Source organism: Chionomys nivalis, chromosome 7 (assembly GCF_950005125.1).
Source record: "Chionomys nivalis chromosome 7, mChiNiv1.1, whole genome shotgun sequence".
Classification (NCBI taxonomy): Eukaryota; Metazoa; Chordata; class Mammalia; order Rodentia; family Cricetidae; genus Chionomys; species Chionomys nivalis.
In genome coordinates, this window is record NC_080092.1 from 53,404,877 (window position 1) to 53,419,286 (window position 14,410).

A 14,410-nucleotide genomic window follows, 5' to 3' on the forward strand; every position below is an offset into this window, starting at 1 on the left:
TCCCTTCCTGCACCTACAAGTTGGTCTCTGCTGTGAGCTAGGACAGGACCCCATCATCTCACTCTCTATCAACAGGAAACAAGCTGAGCATGCCCCTGGCCCTAGGAGGATGCTAGTGGGGCAGCCAGGGTCATCTCGGCGCTATGTGGACACTTGCCGTGTGTCCCTACACCTACACACCAGCATCAGTATCACCTCCATCTTACAGGTGAGGGACTTAAGGGAGGAGCAGGTGGCACAATTCCCCAAAGTCACACAGCCAAGATTCAAGTCCAGGCCCCAGAGAGGACATACACTTAGCCACGCTATGACATTAAAATCAACTCTCCTCTGGGAAGTCTTCCCTGACTGGGTATTAGTTGTATCTCGGGCTACCTCCATTACAGTGCCTATTCCTATAGGGCTGGTCTCTGGAGGGAGGCTGCGTTGGTGTGACTCCTGGCTCCATTCTTGGATAGCTGGGGGAAATGGATAAACTTCTTGGGGCCTGTTTCTTCTTTCATTCAAACTGAGGCACAAGAAGTGATAATGGGCTAGCATGGGGAAGCTGGCGCTCCCAGATCCTGATAGAGGACTCTTAATGACCATATCCCACTAAGGATGCTCTCCGCAATTCTGATTTGACACCAGACAGGCCTCCCAAGGCAGGGGTATCCCCTCCACTTACACCTCCCACACCAAACCCAGACTGTACAAACAAGCCGAAATGACTCACTTAGAGACGAGCGAGAAAGCCTCTGAGCAGATGGCAGGACAAGGGACAAATTTGATGAGAATGTGGCCCAGGGCAGCAGGGAAGTGGGCACGCGTGACCTTCTCCAGCACAGAACTGAAGGTGTGAATGTCGGCCGCCTTGCAGGAAGGGTCACCAGAACCGGTGTCTAGGACATTGCCCCCGTGCAGCACCAGCAGGAGGACATGCGTCTTGCAGGAACGCTGTAAGCAGCCTTCCTGAGAGGGACATGACAGGGATAGAGACAGGGAGGCAGCAGAACCACAGGACGCACAAGGACAGAGACACGAGGACTATGACTGACACCCCGCGACCCCTGTGGGACTCTGGTGCATCCAGAAGGCTACCAGGAGGGCCACACCCTCAATGAACAGCACAGCAAGATGAGTCTTCAGTGACTCTTCTTGTGCCTACAAGAGCCTGAAGCCTGGAGAACAGGGAGGAACACAGGGGTCATCCAGCAAAGAACTGAATGGAAACTAGGCAGCCTGTCTAGTCCCAGGGTTCTTCCTAAGATACCGGCTACAGATGGACCGGATGCCTCCAAAACCCAGCACACCTCTCCGTCTTCATGGATCTCAATGCTTCCTTGAGCTGGGAACCTTTGTCTTCTTAGGGACACCCGATACAGTTCTCCTGCAGAGGACAGAAAGAATGCAGCAGGCGCCCACCACGTTGGCCCCCCCGTGGGTGTAGCAGAGGCCCTGATTTATTGGGAAGCTGGAGTTACAGTCAGCAGCTAGGGAGGGTCAGCCAGTCCAGACCCTGTTTCGAGAGTATACACACACAAAACGCCCTTGCCCTTCTAGGGAAAAGAAGCCCAGCTGAGGCCAGAAGACAGGATGCCCTAAGAAAGAGCTGCCCTTCTTATTTCACCAGTAATGGCAGCTGTGCTAGAGACCTATGACATCTAGGAACTTGATACAAATGCCCCTTGAGAACAGCTGGGGAGCTGCTGTGTTTCAGGTCTAAATGTGACCGGGCTAAGAGATGCCCTGTGTCTTCCAAGTGTGTCTGTGAGGGGCTTCCAGGAGGGTTGTGCTCTAACCACAGAAGCTGAGTTGAGAATATTCTGCCCTTGGGGTAAGCAGGTGCCATCCCTTCTGTGGAGGTCTGAACAAAACAAAAGGGTTGGGAGGGGCACACTGTCAGCCTTGGGATATCCCTGGCTCCTCTGGAGCTCGGGCCATTGGGCTTGGACAGCAATGATATCACTATATTTCATGGGCTTTGAATGGAGAGCAGAGACAGGACTTCTCAGTTTTTACTATTGTACAAGCACAGCACTCATTAGACAAATTCCATTTTTATTTTTGTTTTTCTTCTTTTGGGGGAATTGTTGCTGATTTTTCTCTTATTACATTATTTATTTATTTTGTTTGTGTAAGCATGCAGAGGACAGCGCACAGCAATCAGTTCTCTCCTTTGATCACGTGGGTCCCAGGGACTGAACTCAGGCTATCAATCAGGTTTAGTGGTAAGTTCCTTTACCTGCCGAACCATTTTACTAGCCCGTTTCTGTTGCTGTTGCTTGGTTGGTTTTTTTTAATGACTATAAATATTTTGCCTTAATGTATATCTGTGTAACACATGTGTCCCTGTTGTCCACAAAGGTGAGAAGATCATGGAACATCGCATTCCCTGGGACTAGAGTTACAAAGGGTCATGAGCCACCATGTGGGTGCTGATAATTGAACCCAGATCGTCTGCAAGAACAAATACACTTAACCGCTGTGTCAACTCTCCAGTCTCAGACCAATTTTTTTTTTAAAAAAAGTATTTTTAAAAAATATCTCCTTGGGACTGGGAGTGTAAGAGCACACTTGCCTAACATGCACAACATCCTGGCTTCCATTTCCACCACAAATAAATAATCAAAGCTGGCTGAAGTTCTTAGTGAGATAGCAAAGCTTTGAACTACAGGATTATAGTCCAGAGGGAGGTGACCACTCAGAAAGGGAAGGCCACCATCTGGCATGTCACTTGGCATCCAGCAGGCACTTTGGAATCACTTAGAAGTGCTTTCCTCACTTCTGCTAGCTGCCTAAGCCAACACCTCCCCCGGGAAGGGCTTCTCAGGCTCCTGGGTTCCCACTGCTCGAATATAGACGTCTCTAGCCAAGGACAGAATCTGCCCCTTGTTTGGGTAAATAAAGTTTTCTTGGCACACAGACAGTTCGTCCATTTATGTATCATCTATGGCTGCCTTCACACCACAGGCCTGACTTCAGTGGTGACAACAAACTCACAGCCATAAGATATTTATCTGGATTTTTTTCAGAATAATGTGCCAATGCTTGATCTAAGCCCCGTGTTCTACATTAGGTAAGACTGAACCAGACTCTCATATGGAAAGAGATCTTAGATATCCCACAGCCTCCCTTTACATAAACAATGTCTGCCACCCATGTGTCCTTACTTCACCCAGCCCACCGTGCCTCCTCTCCCTTCCCCAGGAGATGGATACTATATTGCCTGTGTTCAGACAAAACCCAGCTGGACTCTGAAGCACTTGCTTGCCTCTGTTGATGGGGAACTCACCTTCTCGCTCAGAAGTCAATTCTAGATGAGGATAATCCTCCCCAAGGTCCCTCTCACCCCTGCAGGGTTAGTGGAGGTCCTTCCCATGACTGTAGTCAGCCTAGGACTGACGACATTCCCCATTCCCCAGCCTGGTCCAGTGAGATCTATCTGCAAAGAATTCTACACAAGGAGTTGTTCTCAGCCAGGAAGAGCAGTTCTGAACTCTCCGGTCCCTAAGACACAACCCTGGGCTAAAGGCAACTGCTTTGTGAGCTCTGAGCTACTTCTGTGGGGATGAAAATTGTTTCCTGGGTAATAGGACAGGTTGGTTCTTATGAGGAAGAGGCTAGCACAAATGTTCCTGAGGCCTGGCTCTGCCTACCACGTTTCCTAATTCTCCTGTCTGTTTTCGTCAGTTTATATAGTATGAGCAAGTGACTGACTCTCTCTCTCTCTCTCTCTCTCTCTCTCTCTCTCTCTGTGTGTGTGTGTGTGTGTGTGTGTGTGTGTGTGTGCAGAAGTGCCATAGCCTGCATGTGGAGGTCAGAAGACAGCCTCAGGCAATGGTCCTCATCTCTCACCTTGTTGAGAAATGGTCACGTGCAAGCTTCTGAGAATTCTGTTGTCTTGACTTCCCATCTTGCAGTAAGAACACTGGAATTACAGACATAGGGTCTGTGTCCAGCTCTAAGTGACTTCTGGGGATTCCAACTCGGGCACTCACACTTGCGTGGCACGTGCCTTCCTCACCCCTGCTTCTTGTTTTTGTTTTGTGTTTTTATTGAGACAAGGTCTCCCTAAATAGCCTAGGCTGGCATGGAACTCACCATCCTCCTCTCCCCTGTATCCTGGGTATTGAGATTGGAGACCAGTGCTGCCCTTCCCCCAGTCCCCTGTTCTTCTTCTAACTATAAAAGACCTGGCCCTGAGTCTGAATAGGAGAAGCCTAAATTCTGCACTCAGGTCAGGATGGCCATAAAGGTAAGAGGAATGAGCCCACTTCAATGAGTCTTTATTAAGGGCTGACATGGGTCAACTCACCCATCGCCCCATCAGCCTTCTCAGTTTAAGTGACTCTTGTTCTTAGTCCCATTTTACAGATGAGTAAATTTTAAAACGTGTAGCTCACATGCATCCCACCCAGGCCATTTGGGACAGCCATAGAATAAAAAGGGCCAAGGACTCCCCGCTAGAGGGCCCCACCTCCATAGAAGAGGGCACTCAGCCAGATGTGCCCCGCCCTTCCAAGCGGCAAGCGGCAGGCTGTCCCTCTCCGCAGAGGCAAAAAGCAGAGGACATCTGATGAATAGAGTCCGGGTGTGCTGCCCAAGTCCTCTTTCTAAACTTTGTCACCGGGGAAAGAGTGTCTGGGAAAGAAGCCAACGCCAACACAAAGTGAAAAGTTGTCTTGTGGTGCGTGTGGCCTCTTGAGCACATATGCTCCTCTGGAGCAAGCGCGCGGAGGAGCCCAGAGTGTGTGTCTGCAGAGCCAAAGCTAATAGTAGGGGTGGGACAGAGGTAGACGGGACATCTCTACCTCTGAGACCATGGACTCCAAAACCCTGGGCTTTGAAACCAAAAGGCCTGAGTTCAAGACATGACTCTTAGCAGCTGTGTGACCTGAGCCTGTTTCCTCACCTGGAGTGCAGGAATGCCACAGTGATACTATAACTCCCTTATGGAGCGACAGCGGAGATGAGTGAGCTCCTGTGGGTGACGGCTTCTGAACAAGGCATAGACTATGACACCTGTGAAATGTGTTAGCTGCTATTGTTATTCGTATTATCCAGAGTGCAGGGGGCGGGGCTTGGCTGACAAGATGAGGTAGAGGCTGATAAGGACATTACCGCCTCCACACTCCCTGTCCTGCCGCCAAGTCCCTCCCTGAGCCCTGGCAGGCTCACCGACCTCACTGGGCTGGGTGCCTGCTTGCAGTGTGATTACAGGATTAAATGCTGTGATTGCTACAAATTACCATTGCGAGGCTATAAATAACTTGCAGGGAAGACATGAGGGTCCTGCTGTCTTCCGGGCACCATGCCCTCGGTTAAGTAGGGACTGAATCCTGCATCTTCACTGGTGACACAGACCTAGGAGCTCCAACAGTCTCCATCTGCCTGGTGTCAGCTCCCTGGGGACCACACAGTACTCATGGAACTGGTGGATGCACAAGGCATCTTGACCACAGATGATGCTGAAACAGCTCCCCAATCAGTAGGGATGAGAGCTGAGGGCTAGAAACTAGACAGAGATATCTGCAGCATGACTTCTCCCTGCCTCGCTCCCCAGCAGAAAGGAAGCATCTCATTCTTTCTGCAGTTTGGGAACAGAACCTTGCTTCCTTAGAGCCACAGAGGTATAGATGTTTGTCAGAGAGGCCAGGAGACCTTTCCTGGTGAATGCAGCCACTGCTCCCTTGAGCACTTCCTGCCAGGACCAGAGTCATCCAGAGGCTAGCAGAGGCTTCTGTGAACAAGCAGGAGAGTAACCTTAAGACTGCTGTGTCTGTCTGTCTGTCTGTGCCCTTCCCATAAGGCTTTGCAATGTTGCTATTGTTACTGCTGTTGCTGTCACTGCTGTTTCAAAACTAGATCTTACAATGTAGCTCAGGCTGGCTTCCAGTCCTTGGCAATCCTCCTGCCTCAGCCTTCTGTATACTGAGATTATAGGCAGGTACCCCCACACTCAGCAAAGACTAGTTCTTTTAAGAACCTCGCACAACAATCAAGATCACTGGGTTTGATTCTCCCACAAAGCAGAACTCTTCTGCTCCTCTCCACCTTCGCTTATGCCAAGCTGTGTGCCTATGAGCCTTTCTTCCCTTTGCAAACTAAAAACACATCTGTGTTCCGCAACTCTACTCAATAGCCACTCCTTCTGGAAAGTCTGCTCAGATCTACCTAGACCAGGATGTTACCTCACGTGCTGAATGGGGTGTGACCTGCTATTATAAGGTTGCTTTATTTTCCTTCAAACAAGGAGCCTCATAAAAGCAGACATTATCAGCTTTCAGGGTCTGGCCCTTTCATAAAAACTGCTTAGAAGTGATGGTCCCAGGTGCTCATGGTTACACAGCCTCTCCAAGCTGCTCAGGCCCCAGAGACTCCAGGTTCAGGGAACAACCTCTCTTCCTTGGTGAGGCAGAATTCCCTGAGTGAATCCTGGGAGGAGCTAGGATCTAAGGTGCTCTGGGAATGCTAGCTGCTCCTGACCTGCCTGTTGTTCCACACCTGGAGGATTCACCAGGTTTTCTGGTGCTGAGAGGCCAGCAAAGGATTCTGGGTGGTGGAAAGCCACCTGCAAGGTGCCCCAGGACTTGGTCATCAAGCCACCTGTTTCTCTCCACCACCTGTTCATCTCTATTTGCATGACCCTGTTCAGGCTGGGTCCCTACTGGGCTCACACTTAGGGTAGGTAAACTGGTTTGTGACAATGTTTTATGACGGGTTTTGAGGCAGGCCAGCTACTACAGTGCCTGCTCCCAGCACCCTGCCAGCCCCAGCCCTGGGACTGGTGAACCACCCAGCTCACCATGCTTCTTTCTGCCGGCTAAAGAACAGAGGCTATTTTTGCTTAATCACAGCCTTGGGAAAGCACAAATCCTGATCATCCCTTCTAATTACCATGCACCATACTGCTCCAGAGACAAAAGCCAAGGTCAGCACCCACGTGCTTGGTTCCCTAAGCAAGCAAAACATCACCCTAGCCTGGCAGAAGAGCCCAACTGTCCCCAGCCACTTGCCACCCATTGCCAGGACCTAGCAGGAGCAAAGGCTCACTACTCAGTTTCGTTCTCCAGCCTCTGGTCCCCTGGCAGTGGCTGTCACCTCTACCAGCGACCTGTGAAATGAACTGAGTGGAGCTGGCCCAGCCCATGATCATGTAGCCTGTCCTGAATGGACCTAAATGCCTGCAAGACAGAATACGCAGATAGGCAGAAGCATCGCTTTGCAGCTCCTGGAGACTTTGCCCTCTTGCTCCATACTAGAGCTTGTATGTCCCACTGGTGCCCATGCGTTGAAGACTTGGTCCCCAAGCTGCAGTTCTATTGGAAAATGGGGACTGGTGTGAGAAAGGGGTGTAGACTTAAAGTGTCTCTAGGGCCCCCAGGCCCTCTTTCTGTCTCTCCTTTGCTTCCTGGCCAGCAGGAGGTGAACAACTTCCTCCCCTACATGTTCTCAGCAAGGTATACTGTGCCACCCAGACTCCAAGCAACCACTGACTGACACCTCCAAAACTCTGAGCCAAAAATAGGTGGGGATTGATCTTCACCAGCAGAATTCAGACAGGATGGCAAGAAGCAGAAGAGAAAAAAAAAAAAAAAACAACAACAACAACAACACAGGTCTTTTCCAGAAAGTTCCTGGGCTCTTATAAAACCAAGAAATTTCCTAACCAATGAACCTTTCCCTAGGGGCTACTTGAAAAAAATGAAAGTGAGCCAGCTGAATTCCATTGAGTGTTCAGCCTATCTTTCTTTAGAGTTAATTGTATCAAGTGTTGGGGCAGGGAGCAGAAAGTTGACTAACTTGGGCCTACTTCCTGACTCTAGCCCAGCCTTGCTGCTAGGCAGTCCCAGAAGGCTCCTCAGGGCAGGACTTGAAAACTCCTGGCTTCAATCATCGATCACATACCAAGTCACCCTCCCCTGAAGTTGTCCTAGCACCCAGCCTTGGGAAACAACATTCTAGGCAGGTGGAAGGGGTAGGATAGGGCTCTTGAGCCTTGTAGTCAAAGGAAATCATAGAAATGTTGTAAATTTTTGTCTCATGGGACCAAGGTTGGTTCCCCTATTCTCCACCTTTCCTTATGCTCTACTGTTTCTTTAGTTGGTTCATGTTTATTTTAGTCTCAAAGTATTTATGAAGATGTACATTAAGTGGGCACTATAAACATGTGTTGTCATATTTACACTAAGAACAATTACAAGCTGGTCACAAACTTACATCTTGTATTTGGCTTTAACACTCAGTTTTTCTTTCTGATTTCTGCTCTTTTGATTATCTATCACCCAACTCGGGTCAGAGCTGAAAACACCCAGAAAATCCAGCACCAGGCTACAGGGATCTCAAGCTTGGAAGATCACATGAACAAAGTCAAGTCATATGACCAAGTCAGAGTCACATGCCTAAAACTTATCTAGATCATATGACCAAATCTACTTACATGATCCAGAGCTACAAAATGAGATTGCCCAAACCAGAATTACAGTTCAAAGTGAGGACTTCAGGCCACTTTGAGGGCATACCCGGAGCCTGATAATTTGGCAGGAACACTGTGGAAAGTTTAGGGCCAGCCTGGAAAAGAGTCAACCAAGTGAACCTGCAGATCCACACTGCATGCCCAGGCTACAGATCCAGGATGCAGATCTACACTGCATGCCCAGGCTGTAGCTCCACACTGCATGTCCAGGCTGCATACCCAGGCTGCAGATCCACACTGCATGTCCACACTGCATGCCCAGGCTGCAAACCCACACTGCATGCCCAGGCTGCAGACCCATACTGCATGTCCAGGCTGCAGATCCATGCTGCAAATCCACACTGTAGATACACACTGCATGCCCAAGCTGCAGATCCATGCTACAAATCCACACTGTATGCCCAGGCTACAGGTCTATGTTGCAAATCCACACTGCATGCCCAAGCTGAAGATCCACACTGCAGATCTATGCCACAGATCCTTACTGCATGCCCAGGCTGCAGATCCATACTACATGCTCAGGCTGCAGATTCACACTGCATGTCCAGGCTACAGATCCATGCTGCAAATCCACACTGCATGCCCAGGCTGCAGATCCATGCTACAAATCCATGCTGCATACCCAGGCTACAGGTCGATGCCACAGATCCTCACTGCATGCCCAGGCTACAGATCCACACTAAAGATACACTCTGAAGATCCACTCTGAAGATCCAAGCTGATTCCCACAGTAGATTCACAACACTAACTAATGCTGCAGATACACACCGCAGAGCCACGCCATGGATTCCCCACCATAGACCTACTGACTCTGTGGATACACACTGAAGATCCACACCACAGATTCATACTACAGATCACTTAGTAGATACACACTGTAGTTGTACACCACAGATTCACAGTGAAGACCCACACCACAGATCTACACTGCAGACCCAGTTAGGGATGCATACTGAGCCATGTTTGAACCTGGGAAGTAGAGTGCAAGACAACAGCATGTCATGGTTGAGCATACTTTGGAAGCATTTACAGCTGTCTACAGTGGCCTGTTCTGGCCTGCAGGCAGGGAATTCTCTTTTACTGATGTTATGCAAGCAAGCTATGCAATATACGCTTGGCAGAGATGCTGGGATGGAATTTCCACCCAGGGTTAGTGGGATCTAGAAACTGAGATTCCCTCAGGTGCCTTCTTAACCCTCTCAAGGTCAAAATCCAATCATATCCACCTGGCTTTGCCTAGCTAACAGGCAGATGTGTGTGCAGTAAACCAGTGTCTTTAAACAGGTACTAGCCAGATGAAAGCTTTCCCCATACCCCTTGACACTTGACCCTTGCTAGGGTCTGGACCTTAGACCTTACCTATTCAGCATATACTGTTGGGTACCCTAAATGAGCATGGGAACGTCTTAGAGAAGTAACCCAGCTAAGGGAACCCATTTCAGGGCTAGAAAGCCACCATCTTGAACAAGGCCAGGTGAGTTTGCCAGGAGGGTGCAACATCCCCAAGCCTGGTGTCCCCACTGAGCCCTCTGTACTGAACACAGGTCCCTTCATCTGGGTCTCCAGTGTGCAGTCCTCACCCCACGTCTCGGGCAGTCTTCACGTTCTCCTGAGAAGTCAGGAGAGCCTAAACATCTCACAGAGACTCACCAAGACTCAGAAGGACTAAGGGACTCTTCTCTGGATGGAAGTGGATGGTCTCAGTATAGAACATTCCTCGTGGGCCTAAGTTTCTGAACAACCAGTCCCAAGCTGGTGGTATTGTTCTGGGGAGGTTGTGAACATGGCTTCTAGGTGGCAGACACCAGGCTCTAAAGAGCAAGCCTCTTAGAGGTTATAGCCACCCCTGTTTCCTGTTCCTTCAAGGCACAAATGAACCACTCTACCACAGGCTTCATGCACAGGTCTTCACCACAGGAAGAACTTAGCTCTGAATCAAAAGAACCCCAACCTAACAGATATTTTTGTCACAGTGTGGGAAAAGCTAACTGAGAACACCTGAGAGGATCTGAACTCAGGTCACGGGTCACACTTCTTACTTCCTACTGTCAGGGAGTTGAGTAGGAAAGGGGTGATCTCTTCAGTCCCCAAATGCCTCCTGCATCACAGCTCTGACCCCTCACAAGAGCCAGGGCTAGGAGGGAAAGCAGGCAGGCCCTATTATGGGGCACAGGAGCTTTCTGGGACAGTGGGGCCTGACTCTGTTAGGATTTCCTGTCTGATCAGGCCTGGGCTTGCCTGCCTGGAAGTACACACTCTCACAACGGAACATAGCAGACTCATCCAGCGTGACTCCCCCCTCCCCCACTTAAGCATCCCTTGCAAACACAGTGGCTCCCAGCCAAGGGACAGGAAATGACTCTCACACACAAAAAGGTGCTGAGAACCCTAAAGTTTACTGAAATAACCCACAATTCCTTGCCTTTGTTTTGCAGATCAGCCACTGTCAACACCCTGTGAGAAAGCAGGTTTTTTGAGAATAAAAGTCAACACAACGTCTCTGGAGGGCCATCTGGCAATGCCATCCAAAATACAAAACGCCAATGACCCAGCAATGCCAAGCCCATGTGATGAACATGTTACATGTACCCCCATTAACCGCTGCTATGTTGTTTACAATACTGAATGATGAGAGGCAACCTATAGGGGACAAGCTAAATAAAATGCTTCACAGAGATGCAGCACACACTCAAGGCCAAGGTCAATGAACCTGAACACTGTAGATGTTCTGAGAGAGAAGGAGAATCGCGGTATATTATCCACAGAAGGCAAGGAGGGAAACGGAGCACACAGCGCACTCCCATCTGTGTGGGGTACATATAAAAATATATATGGAAGTGAATATTTATGGATATGTTCATGTTTTCAGAGTCTGGAGTGGGACATGAGATACTTGTCATCCTCTCCACTTCTGGGAAGAAGGGCTGGGTGAGCTGAGCTGGGTGCAGAGAGGGAGAGAGGGAGGTGCATGCGTCATCCTTCATGCCTTTTGAGCTTTTACCTTGTTCACGCACAGCCTACTCAAAAAAACAGATCAAAACTAAGAATATTTTCAAAGTGCATATAACAAGGTGATTTTTTTTTCCTTTCTGAGATTTGACTTTATATTTTCTGCTTGTTCCAACTCCTTTGCCTCAAGGTTTGTGGCAAAGCTCCCCAGCTCTTGTTTTCTCTTTGTACCAGGAAAAGCGGATTTGAAGACACAAGAGATTCCTTCAAGTTAAAAATAAAAGGTTCCTGCTCCATCGTCCCAGTTGAGGGGAGGACGAAGACCTGGTCTGGGCCCTTCACAGTCCCGTGAGGGAGAGGAACTCAAAGGCTTGGCCACCTAGAGACCCAGGAATCCACCAGAAGCTACAGATGAAGACAAATAGGTGACCAGGGACTGGGTTAAAAGTCCCTGTACCCTCCAGTATGGGCACGGGGATTCTGCCCATGTGTGCACAGGGGTGCAGACACCAACCAATGTCAGGGAAGATGCAGAGTCTCAGGGAAACTAGGGAAGGAGATGCCTGTGCACTCGCCAGAGGGATCCTTCATCTGCTCAACCGGGTGGGACCTAAGGCCAAAGCCACACTGGCTTTCTGAGAAACAGAGGACAGTGCAGTTCCTTGACATCAAGTCCTTGGTCTACACTGAGTGGCCTCCAGTGCCCGCCCCCACCCCCACCGGCCACACATTCTAAGCCCTGCCCCTAAAGTGGAGGCTCCATGGCTTCTGGTAAGGTTGAGCCATAGGGAGAGCTATAGGAGAACTGAGAAGAGGCATGCTCCCTCTGTCAGGCACTGTCCAGGAAGCTGCCCCCATGGATGCCAACTGAGTCATCTGTGAATTGCGTCCCTCTGCAAGGCTCTCCTCCTGCCATGTGGTTTATGAGCCTTCCCTCTGCCGGACTCTGCCTGAGACCCAGGCTACAGCCTACAGCTGTGAATCACCATACCCTCTAGTCTCACCTTTCCCCTTGCTCCACACTTCTTTGTCAACCAGAGTCTGCACCTTCTCTCCCCCCCGGCCCCCCCCTGCCACCACCACCACTCTGCCTACCTCTACCTCTGGTCCCTCGTTCCCTCCAAACTCAGCCACTTCTGCCTTTCAGAAACAAACCCCCTCTTCCCTCTCACCACACTTGAACCTTGAACCTCTACTTCTTATGTCTGGACTTTTGAATACTGTTCATGTGTCCCCATTTCTTACAGAAGCATTCATGTTCCTTCCTCCTAGAGAGGGGATGTACTTTTCCCCCCACAAAGCAACATGGATCTCTTTCCTGGGACAAGTATTTACAATTGTCTTTAGCTTTTGTATTTTATGAGTATAGGTATTCTGCCTGCATGTGTGTCTATGCACCACTGCATGCATGCCTGGTACTCATGGAGGCCAGAAGAGGATGTTGGATTCCCCAGAACTGAAGTTAAAGATGGTTGTTAAGCTTCTATGTGAGTACTGGGAATTGAACCTGGGTCCTCTGGAAGAACAGCCAGTCCTCTTAACTGCTAAGTCAACTATCTAGCCCAGAAATCCTTACCACTGTGTGTGTGTGCACGAGTGTGTGTGTGTGTGTGTGTGTGTGTGTGTGTGTGTGCATTGCATGAGCATGCACAAGCAGGCAAATACCAGTACTCATGTGCCACGGCACGCATGTGGAGAACAGAAGACAACTTGTGGGAATTGATTCTCTTCTACCATGCTGGTTCCAGGGAAAAACTTAGATTGTCAGCCTTGGCAGCAAGCACCATTATCTGCTGAGCCATCTATCTCTTCAGCCCACAATTATAGTTTTATAGTTATTTGAGGACTCTTCCTCCAGCTCCCAGGCTATAAAACCTTTAAAAGATAGACTGTGTTCATTTGGCTGTGCTCTGTTTTATCCCCAGAGACTATCACGGCCCTGGCTAATAAAGGTGTTCATTAAATATTTTTTTCAACAAACAAGCGAATGGACTAATGATTTGTTCCCATTCTGCACCACAAGCATCAGAACTGTACACAACCCCAACACAAGAGATTCTGTGCAGAGAGACTTACATCTGTGCACACCGTACACACTAGCCCCAGGTAAATGAGCACGTCAGTGCACTGCCACAGGTGAGGGGACATTCCATTCGTGGACGCGCACAAAGAAAGGAAGCGTGCCAGGCCCAAACATACGCACACATGCAAGAAAAAGTGCTCCCAAGGCGGACGTCTGCCACCCTGAGCTCATTAAAGCTGGCTAAATATAGCCTGTCTGCAGCTGTGCTCAGCAAGCTGCCCACACAGGCCAGGAAAAGATACCAGTTACCAGGCGGAGGAGGGGAGGCCAGCTGTGGGCAAGGGGCTTTGTACACCGTGCCTGGGGGTCATCCCAGGTGGGCTATGATCTGAGGGTTTGTAGGGAAGGAAACTGTCCTCTGGTTTTTGAGCCTAGGCAATGGGGTACAACATCAGCCTTGTCCAGCGGGAGGGTGATGACGAGATACCCTCATCACCTCCATCTAAGTTGAGGATCCATTCTCAGACTAGAGCCAGGGGCTGGAATCTGGACCCAGCCCCTAGATACATCTGGCTCTAACAGAGAGGCTGGGGTAAGGATAAAGATGCAGAGTCAGTCTGGGACCAGAAAACTGGAGCCTAGTATTGGCCACTGCCAGGTTCTGATCTGGGAACTAGAGGGAGTTAGATTCCCACTGAGCACCCCCACTCTGATCTACAAACATGGCTGGGGTTAGCTGCCCACACCTGGGACAGATGTAGCTGATGCCGGCACTGGCCCTTGGGAAAGTTAGTTGGTAGCCAGCATGTCTCAAGTTCATGTTGTATGCCATGTGGGCCAGGTCTAACCCTGAGGGCCACAGGAGGTAAACTTTTTCCATGAAGAGGGAGCTTCAAGCGTCCTTCCGTGTCCCTGTCCTATGCAGTCTGGATGACGAGTGGTAATGAAGCTGGTCCTTCAGAAAGTACCTGTGTGACAGA

General features: G+C 49.7%; 1 protein-coding gene across 2 annotated transcripts in view; it reads right to left on the bottom strand.

Annotated features, from left to right (window-relative positions):
- Pitpnm3 (PITPNM family member 3) overlaps positions 1 to 14,410 on the bottom strand; it is an 89,431-nt gene that overhangs the window by 24,990 nt on the left and 50,031 nt on the right. For both annotated transcript variants that reach the window (XM_057773745.1, XM_057773744.1), the window contains 2 exons: positions 1,293 to 1,369; positions 716 to 951 (listed from right to left, as the gene is read on the bottom strand). In XM_057773745.1, the coding sequence (XP_057629728.1) occupies positions 716 to 951; positions 1,293 to 1,369 (313 nt within the window). The remainder of the gene's footprint in view (positions 1 to 715; positions 952 to 1,292; positions 1,370 to 14,410) is intronic.